The 22975-nt window shown below is 43.7% G+C and overlaps 1 protein-coding gene across 1 annotated transcript in view; it reads left to right on the top strand.

Annotated features, from left to right (window-relative positions):
* LOC139228537 (semaphorin-4E-like) overlaps window positions 1–22310 on the top strand; it is an 86176-nt gene extending 63866 nt beyond the window's left edge. The window contains exons 6-15 of the mRNA XM_070859626.1: window positions 259–358; window positions 2161–2271; window positions 5787–5938; window positions 9067–9242; window positions 11733–11889; window positions 13954–14176; window positions 17945–18060; window positions 18171–18334; window positions 18539–18591; window positions 20509–22310. Coding sequence (XP_070715727.1) covers window positions 259–358; window positions 2161–2271; window positions 5787–5938; window positions 9067–9242; window positions 11733–11889; window positions 13954–14176; window positions 17945–18060; window positions 18171–18334; window positions 18539–18591; window positions 20509–21299 — 2043 coding nt within the window. The 3' untranslated portion in view covers window positions 21300–22310. The remainder of the gene's footprint in view (window positions 1–258; window positions 359–2160; window positions 2272–5786; window positions 5939–9066; window positions 9243–11732; window positions 11890–13953; window positions 14177–17944; window positions 18061–18170; window positions 18335–18538; window positions 18592–20508) is intronic.
* The last annotated feature ends 665 nt before the right edge of the window (window positions 22311–22975 follow it).

Below are 22975 nucleotides of genomic sequence, written 5' to 3'. Positions count from 1 at the left end.
GAGGCTTCAACCTCACACACTCAAAATATACGTGGAACACGGACTCCTCTAGACCGCAGAAATTACAGGCGGCCTGGGAGCCCGTGAACCGACTTAAAAATTCAACAGCTTTACAAACCTGTGAGCATACTCGCAGATGCATACATAACACCCAGGCAGGTCAAAAACTTAAAATTCTGACCATTGTCATCAATTTACCTCAGTTGAATTTGGGATATATACAATAAAGCATTACCATGAGCATCTGTTGTTTGACAGGTCATTAACAATAGAAAAATCCAGCTAGAGAAAAGTCCTGAAGAGGCTAAAGGAAAGTGTCCATTTGATCCTACTCAGAGATACGCTTCTATTATGGTCGGTATGTAAATGCACTTCTTGAACATTTATCCAACAAAATATTTTTGCTAACTTGTAGCTGTTGCATTGCAAGAAAGAAACCTGGTAAAAGAAAGAACTTGCATCTATAACGTGTTGGGCTCCAAGCACTCGTGTCCGATGAATTACTTTGTGTAGTGTAATTACTATTGTGTAGGCAAACGCACAGTGAAATACCACAAACAACAGTTGAGGTAAATGACCTATAATCTATATTTTTTGGTGGTAATAGATGGAAGGATGTTGGCCAGGCCACTGAGAACACTCCTTGCTCTTCGAATAGTGCCATGGGATTTTTTTTTACATCTACTTGAACTGACAGACAGGGCCTTGGTTTAACAATGCAACCAAAACACAACACCTCTGACAATGCAACACTTCCTCAGTACTGTACTCTAATGTCAGTCTAGATTATGTACTCAGTCCTGGAATGGGGCTTGAAGCCACAACCTACCAATCATTTAATAAAGTACAAACAGTCTGTCTGTATGCTGGAATTTGGACTCCAAAACAGACAACATTATTTCCCCCCAAAAATCTGCAGATTCGGGAAATTTGAAACAAAAACACACACTGCAGGTCAGGCAACAATTGATACGTCAACTTGCTCCGTAGATGCTGCCTGATCTTCTAATGTTGCCAATATTTTCTGTGTTTTATTTTAACATCAAGTTCGAAAGTGGGGCAAGGAAAAAGAGCAGATGAGTGTGGTGCTACATCAAACAATCCAAGGTTCTGGGCTCTGCTCTTAGCCTGTAGTAAGTCAGCTGTTCTCAACCGGAACAGGGGTAGGGAGGTGCAATTGGCCCCAATATCCTTTAGCTTGGGGATGGGGGGGTGGGAGGTTGGCATTTGGGGGCAGTCCCACTCCTGATCAGTAATCTCAAGACCCCTTTTGGAAAATGCGTATGTATTCATCATCATAGGCAGTCCCTCAGAATCGAGGAAGACTTGCTTCCACTCTTAAAATGAGTCCTTACGTGGCTGAACAGTCCAATACGAGAGCCACAGTCCCTGTTGCAGGTGGGACAGATAGTCGTTGAGGGAAAGGGTGGGTGGGACTGGTTTGCCACAAGTATTATCTTTGGGTGAAGGCAGCATTGGGTTCCATTGGGCACTGTTGTAATATAGGAAACACAGCAGCCAATTTGCGCATGGCAAGGCCTCACAAACGGCAATGTAATAATGACCAGATAATTTGTCTTAGTAATGTTAATAAATATTGGCCAGAACACCGGAGAAAACTCTCCTGCTCTTCTACGAAATAGTGCCATGGGATCTTTTACATCCACCTGAGAGGGAAGGCGGGGCCTCAGTTTAACGTTTCATCTGAAAGACAGTGCAGCACTCCCTCAGTACTGCACTGGAGCGTCAGCCTAGATTCTGTAGTGTCTGGAGTGGGACTTGAACCCACAACCTTCTGACTCCGAGGTGAGAGAGCTGCCCACTGAGCCACAGCTGACACATATTCAACATGAGTCACTGGCTTCAAGAGAAATGGGGAGTAAAAAGAGATTGAGAAAAATTGTGAAAACTTTTACACAGTAGGTACTGTGTTAAGTTTCGATTGTAAACTGGATGAAGTATGTAATTGAGACACAAATATTCAATTAACGAGACGGATACAATAGGGTAGATAGAAATTGGAAAGCAAAACCATTTTCTATTCATTCGATGGAGGCCAATTGAAAGTACAAGGTGTGGCAGCGTAGTTTCTAAGCCTTTATTCAGGAAGTGAATGAAATGTAAACCTCTTTTTGATCACATTAATTTCATGTATTTTAGATGGAGAATTTTACTCTGCAACGGCAAATAACTTCCTTGGCTCTGAGCCCATTCTACTGCGTAGCCTGAAAAACAACCTGAGGACTGAGTACAAGACTTCCTGGCTAAATGGTGAGCACATCTTGTGTGTGTGACGTTACAAGTCCTCGATACGCTATTTATACCATACCATTCAGCGGGGCGTAGGGGAAATGGGCAGCACTGTCACCTTGGAGTCTGCATATAGTTTGGTGTACTGTGCGAACTTCAATATTACAGCAAGGGAATGTAATGTAAAAACCCTTGGGGAATTTAATTCACTGCTCGTTTGTTTTCTTTCTTTTTGCAGGGTAAGTACTGCGACAGATTAGGCTTCTCCAGTCGGTTACACCACTTAAAGCATGTAACGAAACAAAATCTACCCATTTCTGTTTGGTGCTTTTGTGAATTAACCACTGGTTTAAAAATTCTTGATTAAAAAAATTTGATGCTGTCACAAAAATAAAAGCACCTGAATGCTCTGACTCACAAAAAGGCTGAAGCATACAATAGATGGTGGGGGATCAGTGAAATTTCTCCAATTGAATCTGTACCGTCAAGGTGAGAGATATTAATGCTAGGGAAAGAAGACTTGGCTATCAGTTCAGGTATAGCATGATTAGATGCAGAGTGAGGCTATCTCTATTGCACCAATAGCCCCAAATACAGAGGGGTACGCCCTTCCCTTTTTCCACATAATAGCCCCTCTTAATGAGATTAGTCACAACAGTGCTGAATTGGGAACGGTCGAGTGCTGTGCGTCCATACTTGGATTGCAACTACCCAAACTTGGTTCATGTCGGACATTTACAGCTGATAGACAGCAAACACTTTTACCCCATCAGTCCAGGCTGGATTTAAACTAAGTACCTTGCTGCTCGAACACTCAAGATTCAATTTTTATTGGCCCAGAAATTGCGGTCGGAGGCTTCCTGCGGGCGGATGCCTCCGATCTGAAAAATTTCTACGAAAGTACCTGGTGGTCCCGGAGGAGCGTGGGATTCCGGTGGGGAGGCCTTCTCTTCCCGCGTTGCGAAGCGCGCTCCCATCCTCCAGGTTTCCATGCAGAAAGTGCAGTCACGTGTGACTGCTCAGCCAATCAGGTACAGTATTCCACAGCTTTCTCATTAATAGCAATGGGAACTCCGTATCTACCAGTTCTTATTGCTGTTAATGAGAAGAAAAAAAACAAACACACTAAACACATATAATAAAAAATAAAAAACACACCTCACATAATTAAAATAATTGAAATTAAAGTTAATAAATGTCTTAGAAAAAAAAATATTTTTCCAATTTTTCTTAAGTTTTGTAATTAGGGTTAAAAATAAACTTACCTTAGTGGGCAGGGTTTTTAAAAATAAAATGTGTTTTTTAAAATGTTATTGTTTATGTTTTAAAACTCTTCCGCCTGTAACAGTCGGCTATGCACCTGCTTTTATCAGGCGCAAGAGCTCTGAGGACGTTTGCTGGGCAAGATATGGGTAAATCCCGCAATCTTGTCCGTGCAAATGTCCTCGCTCCCGAGATACGGAGGATCTGTCCAGCTCCAGCTCGACAGATCGGAAAAGCCAGTTTTCAGCGCATGCGCATTGTGCATTGACAACTGGCTTTTGCGATGCCTTCCCGGGTCCGTAGACACTCCGTATGGACCTGGGGAGGCCGGGATTTCCAACCCATTAGTTCCCCGGCTCACATAGCAATTGCAGCTAAGGTGATTGGGGGACCAACTTGCAGTTTCCCCAAAAGCAGGAAATGCTGGAAATACTCAGCGGGTCAAGCAGACCTGTGCACAGAGAAGCAGAGTTAACGTTTCAGTTCGATGACCTTTCGTCATTGAAACATTAACTCTGTTTCTCTCTTTCTCTCCACAGATGCTGCCTGACCTGCTGAGTAGTTCCAGCGTTTTCTGTTTGTATTTCAGATTTTCAGCATCCGCAGAATTTTGCTTTTGCAGTCTCCCAAACTGCTCTGAATTGTCCACTAGCTGGTACAGGTTGAGCGTCCGAAATCCGGAGTTCCAAAATTCGGAACATTCCGCAATCCGGACACCGGGCTGATCCGTGGTGGGGTCATCTGGAAACTGGGAAATGTTCTGAAATCCGGACTCCCTCGGCCCTCGGTGGCCCGGCCCTACCTCGCTCCGGCCCGACATCGCCCCAGCCCTCGGCGGCCCGATCTCGCCCTGGCCCTGGCTCTCCTCCAGGCCCCGGCTCCCCCCAGTCTCAGCTCCCCCTCTTCTCCCCCCTCTCCCCCTTACCTCGCCTGGCAGATCCCTACCTACCTCGACCCAGGCAAAGACGTTCCAAAATCCGGAAATACCCCGAATCCAGAACGACCTCGGTCCTGAGGTTTCCGGATTTCGGACGCTCAACCTGTACATGAGAGCGGTGCTAACCGTCTGTTTCCTTTCCTGTGGGTAGGTGCCCTGCCTCCACTTGGTACTTGACGCATGGTGATGGAAACTCGACCGAGCGGAGAAATCAAATCTATCTCTTGTTACACTATCTGATTGTTTGTTTATAATTTGGGGAAATTGCCTCTAGAGCCCAAATTACATTTGTACCAATAGTTCATGTGAATAAAATATGTAATTTGGATTGAATCCAAAACTATAAGAGGAGACTGATACCATTATGAACATAGACTGATATTCCCCCAAGCTGTATAGCATTATTCTGTTGTAAGACCTGTCATCATTTAAGTATATTTATTTATAATTTGTAATATTTAAGAAAAAAGGTAGAAACCGTTGCCTCCCAATAGCTTGGTTTTCCTAATGAGATGGCATGGTTGGTGAAGCTTCTTCTGAAAGCCAACAAGCAGCCTTCTACGTACATAATTGGAGAAAGAGGAGAGAGGGCTGGCCGCTGGCGAGGAATCTATTCATGCTTCCTCTCCCTCAATCCCACTGAAATTTTATGCGATTTTGCATGGTCAGTGCCACCACCTGGTTCTCGAGGGCAGTTAGGGATGGGCAATAAATGCTGGACTTGCCAGCGAAGCCCACAACCCAGGAACAATTTTTTTTTTTTAAGTGCCACAAGACATCGTTTGTATTCGGTTGAGTAGATTGGGCCTATACACATTGGAGAAGAATGAGAGATGATCTTATTGAAATGTCTAAGATAATGAGGGGGCTCAATAAGGTGGATGCAGAGAGGATATTTCCACTCATACGGGAAACTAAAACTAGGGGACATAGTCTCAGAATAAGGGGCCGCCCATTTAAAACTGAGATGAGGAGAAATTTCTTCTCTCAGTGGGTTGTAAATCTGTGAAATTCTCTTCCCAGAGAGCTGTGGAGGCTGGGTCATTGAATATATTTAAGGCGGAGATAGACAGATTTTTGAGCGATAAGGGATGGTGGAGCAGGCTCGAGGGGCCGAATGGCCTACTGCTCCTATTTCTTATGTTCTTATGTATTGCTTTGACCTTTTGAAGAATTTTTGTTTCGAAAAATCCTTTTCTCTTGCACCTTTGTATCGTTGTCTACACACTATCAGCTCAATATGCTGGCGGCAGATTTCCTATGTGCTGACGATTTTTCTCTATTGGATTGATCACTGCTACCAGACCAGATAAATGTACTTTTTGTTTAAAAACAGAGCCTAATTTTGTTCATTTGGATGTGGTGCAAGAAAGTGAAGATACTGATGATGGGGATGATGATAAGATCTACCTTTTCTTCAGTGAAACAGCTGTTGAGTTTGAATTCTACAACAAACTAGTGGTGTCGAGAATTGCTCGAGTATGTAAGGTAGGTGCAAACACTGGGCAGTATGGCAAATATCTGCAGTGTTTTAGTTTTGTTGTGAATAATAACATGAGAGAGGGGAAGTAATGTGACACGGTGTTGCAGCAAGCTCCACACAGACCTTTCATTTCTGGGTGTTGGGTTCAAATCCAGACCAGACTGATGGGATAAAAGTGTCCTCGGCCATCTGTAAATATGCTGTATGAATTGAGTTGGGGCAGTTTTTTTTAATCCAAGTATGGACCCACAGCATTTAAACTACCCCCATTTAAACACTATTGCCACTAATCTCAGTAAGAGAAGCCATTATGTGGGGAAAGGAGGAGAGGGCATTCCTCTGCAATGTTACATTTGTCAGCTGTGGCTCAGTGGGTAGCACACTCGCCTCTGAGGCAGATAGTTGCAGGTTCAAGTCCCACTCCAGGAACTTGAACACACAAATCTAGGCTGACTCTCCCAGTGCAGTGCCTCCGCTGCACTGTCGGAGGTGCCGTCTTTCGGATGAGATGTTAAACAGAGGTCCCATCTGCCCTCTCGGATGGACGTAAAAGATCCTATGACACTATTTCGAAGAAGAACAGGGGGAGTTATCCCTGACGTCCTGGACAATATTTATCCCTCAATCAACATAACGAAAAAACAGATTAGCTGGTCATTATCACATTGCTGTTTGTGGGAGCTTGCTGTGTGCAAATTGGCTGCCGCGTTTCCTACATTGCAACAGTGACTACACTCCAAAAGTACTTAATTGGCTGTAAAGCGCTTTGAGATGTCCGGTAGTCGCGAAAGGCGCAATATAAATGCAAGTCTTTGTTTCCCTGTAAATGTTAATTTTGATGCATGGGCTCTTTAACTGGCTGCGTGGCCCATTCAATTTTTCGCGCACGCCGATGAGTGGCCTGCGCAGGACCTCCTGACTGCTGCGCAGCTTAGCAGGAACATTGCTCCTCTCTATTTGGGCCTGAGGCAATTTTGGGGGTTCAAGTAAAGAAAGCTTTATCCTGCATCTCATCTATTCCCTGGCATTACTATCCCTCCCACGAATTATGAAAGTCACTTTAATTTTTAAAAAGCTATATTTGTTACATAACACTGGTAGAGCGATTAAACTTCATGGTTGTCTTGACTCTGTTCAGTACTCTAATTACGTTTGCCTGACAATCCTGTGATAGGCTCACTGGGAGGGTGGGGAGGAAATAATGGATATGGTAGGTCTTATCTCTTGGGAAGGCTACCTCCTGTTGCCAGTGATTGAGTAATACTCGAAGTTGAAGTCTTGAAGAAGCACATTCACTTGTCCACCCAGCCAAAAGGGACTGAAGTGATTGTATATGTTCCAAAAAAAAATTAACTGTTCCAACCACCCAGTATTGGCCACTGCACACCACTGTTTTCAAGCTAATTGCACAGTTACACAAACATTTGGCAGATGGAGTATTAGGTTGAAAAGTGATGGAGGAGGCTAGAACTAGAGGGCATGATCTTAGAATAAGGGGCCGCCCATTTAAAACAGAGATGAAGAGAAATTTCTTCTCTGAGGGTTGTTAATCTGTGGAATTCGCTGCCTCAGAGAGCTGTGGAAGCTGGGACATTGAATAAATTTAAGACAGAAATAGACAGTTTCTTAAACGATAAGGGGTTATGGGGAGCGGGTGGGGAAATGGGGCTGAGTCCATGATCAGATCAGCCATGATATTAAATGGCGGAGCAGGCTTGAGGGGCCGTATGGCCTACTCCTCCTATTTCTTATGTCCTTATTAAACTAGATTATAAATTTGTGACTGAATTGACTTCTTTTACAAAAACAAAAAAGTGCTGAAAATGCACAGCAGGTCAGTCATCATCTGAAAATTGACCAAAGGTTAATGTTTAGTTGGCACCCTTCATCAGATTCAGCCTGCATATCACCAAGTTCCTGCCTGGATGCTATCTTTACTCACTGAGCCAAACATGGAGCTCTGCTAATTGTTTTTAAAGCAGAAATAGGGAAATTCTGGCCTCAATATTTACCCCCAATGACGGGCGGGGGAGAGGGGTGGTGGGCGGGACTAAGAATTTAAAAATTGGGGAACGCAAACCCCATATGCGCCTGCCACCATTTTTACACCAGCGGGTTGCATGGCATGTGCGCGTCCCGTCTTAGAGAGGCGGGGCACTTCATTATCATATTTAAATCAGGCTCCCACAATACAGTTGGGGAACCCAGAACTTGGGCCACCTTGTAGAGAAATGGTAGCTCCAGCTGCCAGCTCCAGCACATTAGTGCTTTTTAGAGCACAGGATGAGCAGCAGTGCTTCCCCCGGTCCTTCGAGGAAGCCATCGGCCTCCCCTCTGCCGATCGCGGCCTCTCCTCATTGCCAAGGCAATCGACAACCATGCCCCGAACTCTCCCTCCCATTTGCTGGGCTCTTTGTTCTCCATTGTCTTGACACCCTCCCACTCCTAAAAAAGTGAGTCACTCCACCAAGCACCCTGGGCAGTAACATAAGAACATAAGAAATAGGAACAGGAGTAGGCCATACGGCCCCTCGAGCCTGCTCCGCCATTCAATAAGAATATGGCTGATCCGATCATGGACTCAGCTCCACTTCCCGGTCCGCTTCCCATAACCCCTCATCCCCTTATCGTTTAAGAATCTGTCTATTTCTGTCTTAAATTTATTCAATCTCCAGGCTTCCACAGCAACTGAGGCAGTGAATTCCACAGATTTACAATCCTCTGAGAGAAGAAATTTTTCCTCATCTCTGTTTTAAATGGGTTGCTCCTTATTCTAAGATCATGACCTCTTGTTCTAGTCTTCCCCATCAGTGGAAACATCCTCTCTGCATCCACCTTGTCAAGTCCCCTCATAATCTTATACGTTTCGATATGATCACCTCTCATTCTTCTGAATTCCAATGAGTAGAGGCCCAACCTCCTCAACCTTTCCTCATAAGTCAACCCCCTCACCCCCGGCATCAACCTAGTGAACCTTCTCTGAACTGCCTCCAAAGCAAATATATCCTTTCGGAAATATGTAAACATTGACAGAGTTCTTGCAGTGGGACATCTGGCTGATTTACTGCCACTGATGACGGACACTTTACAACGGGATTTCTGTTGATGCTTGCTTGTTCTTTTTGGATTTCAGGGGGATCTAGGCGGCCAGCGGACTCTCCAGAGGAAATGGACCACCTTCTTGAAAGCCAGCCTAATGTGCTCTACTCCTGAGTTACACTTTCCATTTAACATCATTCAAGATGTCTTTGTACTGAGGACATCAAACTGGAGTGACAATATTTTCTATGCCGTTTTTACTCCGCAGTGGTAAGAATAAACAGAAATACACATTTACAAACCAAACCAATGATGTTGCCCAAGTTTGTGTAATTCGAGTTACGCAATTGAAGTTTTCATGCATCATCTCCACAGTGGTTCTATTTCCTCAACAGCTGTTTATGAGAACATAAGAATTAGGAGCAGGAGTAGGCCATACAGCCCTCGAGCCTGCTCCACCATAAGATCATGTCTGATCTTTGATCTCAACTTTCCCATCCTATCCCCATATCCCTTGGTCCTTTTAGTGTCCAAAAATCTATCGATCTCAGCTTTGAATATACTCAATGACTGAGCATCCACAGCCCTCTGGGGCAGAGAATTCCAAAGATTCACACCCATCTGAATGAAAAAATTCCTTCTTATCTCAGGCTTAAATGGTCGATCCCTTATCTTGAGACTGTGCCCCCTGGTAGTAGACTCTCCAGCCCAGGGGGGGGAAACAATCTCTCAGCATCTACCCTGTCAATCCCCTCAGAATCTTATATATTCCAATGAGATCACTTCTCATTCTTCTAAACTCCAGAGAGTTTAAGCCCAATCTACTCAATCTCTCCTCGAAGGGCAGTCCTCTCATCCCAGAAATCAATCTAGTGATCCTTCATTGCACCGCCTCCAAGGCAAGCATGTCCTTCCTCAGATAAGGAGACCAAAACTATGCACAGTACTGCAGGTGCGGTCTCATCAAAGTCTTGTACAATTGTAAGACTTCCTTACTCTTGAACTCCAATCCCCTTGCAAGAAAGGCCCACATGCCATTTGCCTTCCTAATTGCTTACTGTACCTGCATGCTAACTCTGTGTTTCCTGTACGGGGACACCTCAATCTCTCTGAACATTCAATAGTTTCTCACAATTTAAAAAAACTGACCTAGCTCAGTCCCACTGGGGTATGATTCCTTGCAGCTCTATGGTAGCTTGCTCAAAATGACCATTGTTTATGTTGTGAGCTTAAAACAATTGGGTTCAGCAGGCCATTCAACTACAAATAGCATCACAACCAAGTCCAGTCCTGTTCTCATCTAACGTTAACACATGTGCATTTTCCATCAGGAGTACTGAATACTGATCAGTAACAGGAATGCTGGATAATTTTGTCTTCCCTCTTTATTCCCGCCCTCAATACCCCTTGGACTGCAATCCCAATTCTAGCACCCCACATGTTGCCCTGACTAAGGTTAATTCATTCAGTACAGGTCAAGCATTGAATATGAAATCTGCTGGTCCCCTTGGCTTGCTCCAATAGAGGAGGTACTCGGTCTCTGGGGTACGTTAGTGTTGGATTTGTTAACGAGGTCAAAGGACATTCATAGCAAAGAGAGTGTTTACTTCTCTTCTCAAGGTAATATCCGAGTACTGTGGGTTATGGTTCCACGAGTGCCAGTTGCACTCCAGTGCTTCCTCAGGTGTCTGCTCTTCGTACCATGAACTAAACAATGAATGTTGGCAGGCAATTTGGCTATGGTGAGCATCACAATCGAACCCGATCCTGACATCCACACACGTACTTTTTCGGAACAGAATCCCCAGCTGATGGTTCTTTTCATTGTCCTTCTCCCTAGCCCAGGAATGTTGAGTGAATTGTAACGTCTCGATTGTCACTCTGGATAAGAGCAGCTAAATCAGAAAGGATTCAGAGTACCTCCAACATTTTCTGGGTTATTTTGTTTCAGATTTCCAGCATTAGCAGTATTTTGCTTTTTGCTTATGTTTCCTCTTGTCTCCTACCCAATGTTTCCTCTAATTTTTGGGGGGTCTACGCAACCCATTCAAGCTTCTTGCATGCGCGTTTTTTCCCATTGAGAAAGCGGCCTTTGCGGGAGCTTCAGACACCCGCGCAGTCACGTAGCCTCGCAGCTAAACGGGAACAATGCTCCTACCCCTTTTCTAACAGCAGCGATACCTTTACTTCATTAATGCATAATATGCATGCATTGTTGAACATAAGAAATAGGAGCAGGAGTAGGCTATTTGGCCCATCGAGCCTGCTCCGCCATTCAATAAGATCATGGCTGATCTGATCTTGGCCTCAGCTGCACTTCCCTGCCCGCTCCCCATAACCCTTGACTCCCTTTGAGAAGAGGGTGGCATGCAAGAGAGGCATTAACCCACAGCAAGGATGGGAAGAAAAATCAGAGGTTGAGCCAATCCAGGTCACCCCTTCTGGTGAACGGTTAGCAAATAGCAGTTCTCTTGTGTTTGGTCACTTGTCCACTCTCCTGTTTCAGCATATGTGTGACTTAGGTAGAGAAAAAATAATCAGTTACATATCTTTATCTCATTTTAATTTATAAAGTTCAGAATTACACACTTACAGGAATGGTGGAAGCCAGGACAATGTGTTTTAAAGTTCAATGGCGTCTATCGCAATTGTATAACAACAGGGGAAGGGATCAAGTTGATAATAGAAGGGAAAATGTGTGTGTGGTCATCAATATTGTCCTGTGATAAAGCAGTAATGTAACACCTCTTATTTGCTTAGGGGACAACAGGACATTTCTGCTGTTTGCGCCTTCAGTATGGCAAAAATTCAGGAAGTGTTTAATGAAGGGAAATACAAATCGTCTGTGACAGTCGAACAGTCTCGCATCAAGTGGGTGATGTACAGTGGAACAGTCCCTGTCCCTCGTCCAGGAACTGTAAGTATTCACACTTCCCTCAATAGGAAATAAATCGTCACCAATAACCTAGAGCTGCGGTATTTTTCTGTGCTTTCCACACTACCCTGGACTTTTTACATTCTATCAGTAATGGTTTTGAGTTCACTATAAGGCTGTTCAGTTGACAAAAGTTAACTCGGGCATTGAGTTATCATTCAAGACTCATTATGACGTGGCTATCTCCCCCTCTTAAATTTACTCCTCTCAAAGGTACTGATCCACGCTGGGGCACAATTTCACAAGTGATGGAAATTCCCCTCCCACTCCTCCCCCCCCCCCCCCACCCCCCCTCCAGTACTTACTGTCCGATCCTCATGTATGAGTAAGTGTCGCAGCATGGAGGCTAATCCAAGCTCTCTCTTCAACTGAGATTCACGTGCAAGTACATTCCAGCATGAGTTACTGAATAGCTATCAGGAACTGCAGTTCTGGTGGTGTTATACCCCTCCCGAGCACAATAGCTTATTTTAGCAGCCGTACCATTAATTTAGCTGAAATTGGCCACCTCAGCATAGATCAGAAACATGGTTTTATTTTTGGTGGTGTGGAGTTTGTTTTTATAGTTGCCCGTCAGAAGGTGGGAGGGTGAGCCGCCGCCTTAAACCGCTGCAATCACTGTGGTGCAACCGCTGCAGTCCATGTGGTGAAGGTACTCCCGTAGTGCTGTTAAAGAGGGAGTTCCAGGATTTTGATCCAGTGCCAATGAAGTCCTCTATAAAGTTCTGAAATAATAGCTTGTGTTGCATCCCATACCACAACAAGAGGTTTCAATGAACTATGCTGCCAGGGGGTTTGTGTGTTGGCAATTTGTGGTATGAAATATCTTCATAAAACATTTAGGCTCAGAAAATTTAATCGTTTCACAAATGCGTTTTAAACAGCGATCATTTTAGCAGACTTCCCTTCAAGAGCCCCCATGATAACGGAAGGGAAAATCATCCATGTTTTGAGCATATTCAAGACAGAGATCAATAGATTTTTGGATATTAAGGGAATCAAGGGATATGGGGATAGTGCAGGCAAGTGGAGTTGAGGTAGAAGATCAGCCATGATCTTATTGAATGGCGGAGCAGGCTTGAGGAGCCGAATGGCCTTCTCCTGCTCCTATTTCTTATGTTCTTATGTTTTGCACTCCTGAATACAATCCAGTAATTCCTCAAGTGAAAGTCTGTGACTCTTGGGCAAGGACAGGGTTTGAACACAAGAACACAAGAAATAGGAGCAGGAGTAGGCCATTTGACCCCTTGAGCCATTTAATAAGATCATGGCTGATCTGATCATGGACTCAGTTCCACTTCCCTGCCCGCTCCCCATAACCCTTTAGTTCCTTATCGCTCAAAAATCTGTCTATCTCTGCCTTAAATATATTCAATATCCCAGCCTCCACAGCTCTCTGGGGCAGAGAATTCCACAGAATTACAACCTTCTGAAAGAAATTCCTCCTCATCTCAGTTTTACATGGGCAGCCCCTTATTCCAAGAGTATGTCCCCTAATTTGAGTTTCCGTTATGAATTTAATATCCTCTCTGCATCCATCTTGTCCAGCCCTCTCATTATCTTATATGTTTCGATAAGATCACCTCTCATTCTTCTGAACTCCAGTGAGTATAGACCCAACCTACTCAACCTATGTTCATAAGTCAACCCCCTCATCTCCGGAAGCAGCCTAGTGAACCTTCTCTGAACAGCCTCCAATGCAAGTATATCTTTTTTTACATACAGATATTCTTTCTTAAATGAAGCGATCAGCTGTGATGGTTTCACAGTCAAATAGTCCGCCAACATTCACTGTCTAGGGTCCTGCGTGAAGCATTGGAGCTCTGCTGGCACCTGTGAAACCATCCTCTGACTTGAGTCAGCACCTTCGGGAGAGGAGGCAAGAAAATTGTAGAGGGGGAAAAAAAAGGAATTTATCTGACGATAGCAGATGTATCTCATTTTTAATGAGTAATGTTCATAAATATTATCTTCAGGAAATTCAGAGTGCATAACATTTGAAGGACCAGTTAACACGTACAATTTTCTTTCTCTCTTTCCCTGTAGTGCATCAACAGTAACAGCCGTAAGCTTGGCTTCATGACTTCTCTAGATCTGCCAGACAGAACACTCCAGTTTGTGAAGGATCACCCTTTGATGGATGATGTAGTAACTCCCATCAACAACCGACCAAAGTTAATAAAACAGGGAATAAAGTACACCCAGATCACTGTGGACAGAGTTACTGCTGCCAATCAGAAAGAATACGATGTCATTTTTCTGGGAACAGGTAAAATATTTTCGATGCGAGTACTGTATTGTCAGTAATGTCTTTACACAGTATTACATTTGCATTACATATTAACTGATCTAAGGGTATTGCATGATTGGGTCAGTAGTAACAGCCACCACACCAGGGACCACTCGGCTCGTAAGAAAGTGATTTACAAAAGATGTGAAACTAGTTTACTAAGAAAATATGCAAAATATGTAGACACATACCTGCACTCTGCCTAATACGACATTGACTAATACAACATCTATTGTAATGGATGGCTAACACTGAAATCCAAGGCAGTGATTCAATTAAGTAAATCAAGCTGTGCTAGTTGAGGAGTTTAAATATTGTGGAATACCTGACATTTAGGCAGTAATTCACCTCCAGGCTGGCTCCATCAAGATGATGCTAGAGAATTAAATATTTCCCCCTTTTTGGCACCTATTTACAATATACATTAATGATTTAGATGAAGGAATTGAATGTAATATCTCAAGGTTTGCAGATGACACTAAGCTGGGTGGCAGTGTGAGCTGTGAGGAGGATGCTAAGAGGCTGCAGGGTGAGTGGGCAAATGCATGGCAGATGCGGTATAATATGGATAAATGTGAGGTTATCCACTTTGGTGGTAAAAACAGGAAGGCAGAATATTATCTGAATGGTGACAGATTGGTAAAAGGGGAGGTGCAACGACACCTGGGTGTCATGGTACATCAGTCATTGAAGGTTGGCATACAGGTGCAGCATGCGGTTAAGAAAGCAAATGTTGGCCTTCATAGCAAGAGGATTTGAGTATAGGAGCAGGAAGGTCTTACTACAGGGCCTTGGTAACGCCACACCTTGAATATCGTGTACAGTTTTGGTCTCCTAATCTGAGGAAGAACATTCTTGCTATTGAGGGAGTGCAGCGAAGGTTCACCAGACTGATTCCCGGGATGACAGGACTGACATATGAAGAAAGACTGGATCGACTAGGCTTGTATTCAATGGAATTTAGAAGAATGAGAGGGGATCTCATAGAAACATATAAAATTCTGACGTGAATGGACAGGTTAGATGCAGGAAGAATGTTCCCAATATTGGGGAAGTCCAGAACCAGGGGTCACAGTCTAAGGATAAGGGATAAGCCATTTAGGACCGAGATGAGGAGAAACTTCTTCACTCAGAGAGTTGTTAACCTGTGGAATTCTCTACCACGGAAAGTTATTGAGGCCAGTTCATTAAATATATTCAAAAGGGAGTTCGATATGGCCCTCACGGCTAAAGGGATCAAGGGGTATGGAGAGAAAGCAGGAATGGGATACTGAAATGCATGATCAGCCATGATCATATTGAATGGTGGTGCAGGCTCGAAGGGCCAAATGGCCTACTCCTGCACCTATTTTCTATGTTTCTATTTTAAGCATTAAGCATTCCCGAGTCGGGCATAGAATGGGTTAGATGCAGATTAAATTTCACTCTACACTGTCCAAGTGGAGTACATAAAAACATAAGAAATAGGAGTAGGAGTAGGCCATACGGCCGCTCGAGCCTGCTCTGCCATTTAATATGATAATGGCTAATCCGATCATGGACTCAGGTCCACTTCCCCGCCCGCTCTCCATAACTCCTTATTCCCTTATCGTTTAAGAAACTGTCTATTTCTGTCTTAAATTTATTCAATGTCCCAGCTTCCACAGCTCTCTGAGGCAGCGAATTCCACAGATACACAACCCTCAGAGAAGAAATTTCTCCTCATCGCTGTTTTAAATGGGCGGCCCTTTATTCTAAGATTATGCCCTCTAGTTCTAGTCTCCCCTATCAGTGGAAACATCCTCTCTGCATCCACCTTGTCAAGCCCCCTCATAATCTTACACGTTTCGATAAGATCACCTCTCATTCTTCTGAACTCCAATGAGTAGAGGCCCAAACTATTCAACCCCCTCATCTCTGGAATCAACCTAGTGAACCTTCTCTGAACTGCCTCCAAAGCAAGTATATCCTATTGGAAACCAGAACTGCATGCAGTATTCCCGGTGTGGCCTCACCAATACCCTGTACAACTGTAGCAAGACTCCCCTGCTTTTATATTCCATCCCCTTTGCAATAGAGGCCAAGATTCCATTGGCCTTCCTGATCACTTGCTGTAACTGCATACTAACCTTTTGTGTTTCATGTACAAGTATCCCCAGGTCCCGTTGTACTGCAGCACTTTGCAATCTTTCTCCATTTAAATAATAACTTGCACTTTGACTTTTCCTGACAAAGTGCATGACCTCACACTTTCCAACATTATACTCTAGCTGCCAAATGTTTGCCCACTCACTTAGCCTGTCTATGTCCTTTTGCAGATTTTTTGTGTTCTCCTCACACATTGCTTTTCCTCCCATCTTTGTATCGTCGGCAAACTTGGCTACGTTACACTCAGTCCCTTCCTCCAAGTCCTTCAAATCCCCCTGAACCAATGTGAGCCATTCTAAATGTCCTTGTCATCTCACTGACAGATCACCAATACTGGGGTAGCATTTGCTAATTTTGTGTTGTGCACTCATATTCATTTTCATGCCGTGTGCTTTTTTGATTTTAGCTCTTCCTCTGCATTCAAGAAGGTGGACATTTCACCTGCTGCTGCAAATACCCCCTGTTACTGGCTGCCCAGAGATACCAGAGACCATCTAAGCTTGACTCCCTCTGCATTTTCCAAGTGAGAATCCATGGGAGCTCACTTGATTCTAACCTTCAATCATCCTTGTTTCATGGCACAAGGCATTAACTCTGACACTCAGCACTATCCTGTCACCCAACTCTTTCCCTTGAGTTTAAATGGACTCAATTAATTTTAATCTTCAGTGAGCCAGTTTGAGATTCAAGGGATTGTTGTGATTTTTAATCTGTAGCATAAAGTGCCAGTTCACATTTTAGGTAAATATTCAGCAGTTGTTTTGCATCACTGCGCTTAAATTCCATACGGAATTGAGTGGGAAATGACTTCACAGGATGAACTTGGGAAGAATGTGCAAAAGGGTCTTTTGAATTACATTTTTTTTAAAACACCCGCACCAACATACTGCACTTGTAGAATATTATTTAATGAGTATTATTTGGTCAGTAGTGTTTGGGATTGTATATAAATGACTCTACATTGTGGTCCAAATGGGTAAGTCCTTAAATTTGTATCATGGCCCAAAGCTTTGTGATGCACATTTCTGTCATTATGCAAAGTGAGCCAAAAGCATTTGAAGTTAAGAAATGAATGGTGAAAATAATATGCACAATATTGATCTTTCCTGGGTGTGACAGTCCCATAAACGCAGACAAAAGTAATGTTCTAAAACTGGTTTGCACTCGAAAAAAAGCTTCAGTGATATGATTCATCAGTGGAGTGTTACAGCGGGCCTCTTGTGGCCCCTGGGCTGGGGCGGGGGGAATAGGCTAGGATCTCAGCTGCTAATTCTTATCAAGTGGGACCCCTATTGGAAAGTGAATACAAACATACAAAAATGACTGGTCCATCCAGCCTGTCCCATAAAATTGCGAAGTCTTGTGCATCACAGTACAAACACTCCCCATCCTACCTGGAAACCAGGTGATCTCCTAGGAGAGGCGGAAAGACATAAAAACCCAGGCCAATTAGGGGGAAGAAATCTGGAAATTTTCTCTCCAACAAGATTTTATTTGTGTCAGGGAAGTGAATTAGCTTTGTTTCTGGAAAATAGCTTGAACATTCATTATCTGTAGAATATATCTCGCAGTCCTTTATTCGAAACCTGCCCGTCAAAGTAGTCATATGCTCTTTTTCAGATAGAGGATACCTGCACAAAGCCCTCAGCTTGGAGAGAGAAATGTTTATTATTGAGGAGGTGCAGATGTTCCTTACTGCAGAACCAGTGCAAAGCCTACAGCTTTCTCCAAAAAGGGTAAAATAAGTCTGAAGTCAAATGTTATTTTTCCTTGATGAAATGTTTTGTTTTGAATGTGGATTTTGTTATATAATGTATCGACTTCAGAACTGCTATTTGTCTCCCAGGGTCAGTTGTATATTGGATCCCCGTCGCAGGTGGTACAAGTGCCTGTCGCTGTTTGCGCTCAGTATATTAACTGTTGGGACTGTGTGCGGGCAAGAGACCCGTACTGTGCGTGGGACAAAACTACAAGCCAGTGTGTTAGCATTTCAAAAAATACCAATGTACTGTAAGTAAACCATGCAACAATTTGAATACCTTTGAGACAGATGTTTAAATTACTTTATTGTCATTTGGAAGCGAATAGCGGTTTACTTATGTTACCAGGACAGCAAAGCTGCAGTTTTGACTCATTTATTTAGATCATTATTTGTTGGTCCAGTATTTTTGTTGCACTGTTCTCCATTTTAATATTTATTTTTACTTTCCTTAGGAACTTAGTTCAGAATATAGAGAACGGAGACCCTTCGGAATGCCCCAGCCATGGTACGTTTCCTAGTTAACGCTGGCTTCTTCTCTTTTCTCTCATCCCTCCTGCTTCATCTACACCTCTCGCAGGAGCTTTACCTCAACTATGCAAACTTATTGATTTGATATATATATATTATATATATATATATATAGAGAGAGAGAAAAAGAGATGTGCATATTTAATGCTGCTCATTTCACAAAGTCACACTTTTGATGAACAAAACATCCTATATACAGAATAAAAGATGCTAATGGATGCATTAAACCCAAGGGTAAATTTTGTAATGCTCCAGCCCTGCTCAACAGAAACTGGTGTCCCTCTAAATTAAGCATGCTGCCATCTGCGCTCCTGTCAAATGAGGCCCTGCCTTTCAGACTTTACCTTCATCGGTGGTCCCAGGTAATTGGGACCACTCGCACATCCTTCATTCCACAACTCTGGGACATTGTATAATACACCCCACCCTCACTAGAAACCCATTGGTTGAGGCGCACTCTCTGTTCTTCTTCTTCTTAGGCAGTCCCTCGGAGTCGAGGAAGACTTGCTTCCACACTAAAATTAGTTCTTGGGTGACTGATGAGTCCAATGCGGGACCTACAGTCTCTGTCACAGGTGGGGCAGACGGTGGTTGGAGGGACGGGTGGGTGGGGTGCTTGGGTTGTTGTGCGCTCCTTCCGCTGTTTGCGCTTGGCTTCTGCGTGTTCCCGGTGAAGAGAGTATTTGGCGCCTTCCTGGATGCTTCTCCTCCACTTTGAGCGATCTTAGGCCAGGGATTCCCAAGTGTCAATGAGGATGTTGCACTTTTTCAAGGAAGCTTTGAGGGTGTCCTTCAAGCGTTTCCTCTGCCAGCCTGGGGCTCGCTTGCTGTGTACCACCAACACTGCCTATGCAAGATCCTGCAAATCCATTGGCACACCAAGTCTGTGTTCTCACTCAGGCCAACATTCCCAGCATCGAAGCATTGACCACACTTGATCAGTTCTGATGGACGGGCCACATCGTCCGCATGTCCGATACGAGACTCCCAAAACAAGCGCTCCACACTCTCTGTAGAATAAAGGCGACTGGATAATGAAACTGAGTAGAATTGAGGGGCAGTAAGAGGGCAAGTCAGCCTGCACTACTTTTCTGCCATTCCTTGTAAGAGTTGCAAAGGCCTGAAATGGATTTACCTGTACACACTTTCTTTTTCCAGCAAATGGTGCATTAAGCAAGGGGAGGTAAATAAATTGTTGGGGAATAACTAACAAAAAACTAACAAGGAATATGAATGAGACTCAAAAAATTAAATTTATGTAATATAATTTAACCACTAACTGCAGATAAATTCATCAGTAAGCCTGCACACAGTCATCAGACAACAGAGTGATGTGCCTGGACTCTTCTTTATTAGCTAGTGATACTCGCTGATGGACAGTACCACATAGCTGTACCACTTTTCCAGCTGTTTTACTGACTGATGTGCGTTGTTGCTGCAACAGAATAGCACGTTGGATTGTTCAATCTGTGGGCTGTCTGCAGTGCATTGAGCTGTTGGAACAGGATTGCCAACTTCTGTGATACCAAAAGGGTTAAAACCCAGCGAGAAGTGGAGACACTGTTAATGGCTTCAGTGTCCTTGGGCTAAGGAGGGATAGAATCAGATTGGGTTCCTGCTACTGATTGTTAACCAGTAGCTACTGATTGTTAACCAGTAACCCCTGCTGGAAAATGCACTTGTGATGACCAAGCCAGACTGTGCTACGCTCCACTGTAAAACAGCCTGCAGCACTCACTGTCGAGGATTGGCCACAAAATATGCACATTGGACAAATGCCATTGAACTGTACAGTAATCATTTTTTAATTTTTAAGTAATTTCTTAGTAATACTGTTCTTCTGATACTATTTCATAGAAATTTCTCATATTAACACACATACTCTTTTGTTCAGAAAACGATAAAACAGAAATCCGAACGATTATTCCTGGAAACAACATGGTGTTGAATTGCTATTCTACATCCAACTTGGCTCACATGCAATGGCTGCTCAACAGAAGACTGATTCTCGCAGAAGATTCAAAATACCTCTACTTCAACGATGGACTATTAATATTTAATGTATCCATAGCAGACGAAGGACAGTATGACTGCCAGTCTGTTGAAACAGTGGCCGGGAAACCATTTGCACAAGTCACAGCAAGCTATCTCCTCCAGTTGTCTGGCACAGGTCAGCACCCAATTCCAACGAAGGCACTTCCTAGTGCTGAATCTGGAATTTCCATTGTGCCAACCTCACCGGGCAATACTGTCCGCATGGCTAACTTGCCAATGACACAGAATTACCTTCAGACTGAATTTACATTAAAGGGTCTCCTGGTACTCTTTGTCATGATGTTCATATTTCTCCTAGCATGGAACGTTTATAAAGGACATGTGCCGATGCCATTGCGTCCGTCTAGAAGTGAAGACAGAATGACAAGAATAACACAGACTTCCCTTCTGAACACATCGGTGCAGCAGTTGGAGGAGAAGTCGCCGCTGGCTACGGACCCTCCATTACAGGACGCACTGACCGTCGTTGACCTCCCGCTTACAAGCCTCAGCAGTGCAAGCTCACTTGAGAAGAACAGCAACAATAATTCCATACCTCTGGAGAATGCTAACTCCAGCTGTGCCCGGCCATTATTTGTGCTTGACGATTTGGAATATATTGATTCTGATCAGCTTGAATCAAAAGCATGAGCCTAAGGAAAGGATATTGATGCGTGGGGAAATCATCACGGTGTGAATACTGCGTGTGAGCAATCGCGTAATGCAGTGCGACCTTTTCCCCCTCTCCCATTCTTTACACATACATTCTTATGAAAGGGGCCGCTTTATCTGGACTAATATTAATGTGCGAGAATAAGCCATAAACAATATACATTCAGTAATAGGCGCTAGACCATCAGAAGTACTATAAAAGAGTGGGATAATATATTTTTATGTATATTTCTCCCCAGGAAAAGAGGTGATGTTCCTGTTGTCCCTTTATATTAAAAAAAACACCCCTTCAGCTTAAAAGTACTATGGGTTTGTATTGGCAAGGTACTATAGGGTTAACTCAGTTTCCCAGCACACCCAGCAAGGAAAACCGTACTTGAATGTGGTGTGGTGATAAGGGTACAACACTGTAGCCCAGATTCTCTGACCCACATTCTCTGACGCATGGAGCATGGGGTCACTGAATTCCCCCTTGTGTGCGTTCTCTGCAAGGACCCACAAGATTGCTGCTGTGAGTCACTCTTGGCCTGTTTTTCTTCCATTTGTGTCCTTCCATGTACTACCGGAATACTTGTGTTACTAACGTCTACCATCCATATTATCAAATCCACAGTGACCGCACATTTGACAAGCTTTTTACAGTTGACGTTGGCGAAAACCATTTTAATGAAGAACATAAGAATTATTAGCAACAGGAGAAAATCATTAAGTCCATCAGTCCTTTTGGATCAACCCTAAATACCTGACATATCACAGCATCTCTCGATCCTTTCTGACTTCTCATTTTCTCTCGAGCCCATTTATGCCACCCACTTCAATAGTCTTCCTTGTTAACCTGTTTTCAAAACTCTTTTCACAGTCTAGATGATGATCTGCCATTTGTTTTGCTCCTAATTTTTGTGTTTTTAACATGTATTGAACCAGTCATCATAGTGCTGCAGACTCCACTGTCCATCAGCATAGCTACTGGGGATCCAAGAGTAAACTTCAACATTCCCTCGGGCATCCCCAGTAGCTATGCTGATGGACAGTGGAGTCTGCAGCACAGCCCCAGTTAAGGCAGCATTCAACTTGAGTTATACAGGGTAGAATGTCCAGGGTTCTTTGCAGTTACCTGGCGTCAGCTAAGGCATCAGTTGGAGTGCTACAATCCGCCATGGTTCCTGCTCCTGATTGCTTTTTAGGGATTCCTGCTGGGAGTACGGGTAAGGAGAGGATCAGATTTCTCCCATGGTGAATAGTATACTGCACCCTTGTTTATGCCCATGCCTAGTTAGTCGGGCAAGGGACGAGAAAGCGACTGGGAGTTTACCCCAGAGTGAGTCAGTCACTACCTTCAAGAGATAAAGGGCAGAAAATAGACAAAAAGAAACACCCTGCCTCTGAATACATCACTCAGTTTAACATAGTTTACTCTATCCGCTCTGCTTTGCCGGTTAATGTATAAACCTAGATCTCTCTATGATTCTCTCTAACTCTGATCCTACTGATTACAATCTCCTCAGGCCAGGGCTTAACAGTTCTGAAATTACAGACACGGCTTTCATTTGAAGAGGAATCTTAATTGTGTGCTGTTTCTGCAGTCCGCTTGCGTATCGTTTTCATCAAACTGCAGTAATTTCGGCATGATCAAACATCAGCTACCCAGTAGTGCA

This window comes from Pristiophorus japonicus, chromosome 18 (genome assembly GCF_044704955.1).
Source record: "Pristiophorus japonicus isolate sPriJap1 chromosome 18, sPriJap1.hap1, whole genome shotgun sequence".
Taxonomy (NCBI): domain Eukaryota; kingdom Metazoa; phylum Chordata; class Chondrichthyes; family Pristiophoridae; genus Pristiophorus; species Pristiophorus japonicus.
Note: the sequence above shows the minus strand (reverse complement) of the source record. Positions and strands in the feature narration are given on the sequence as shown.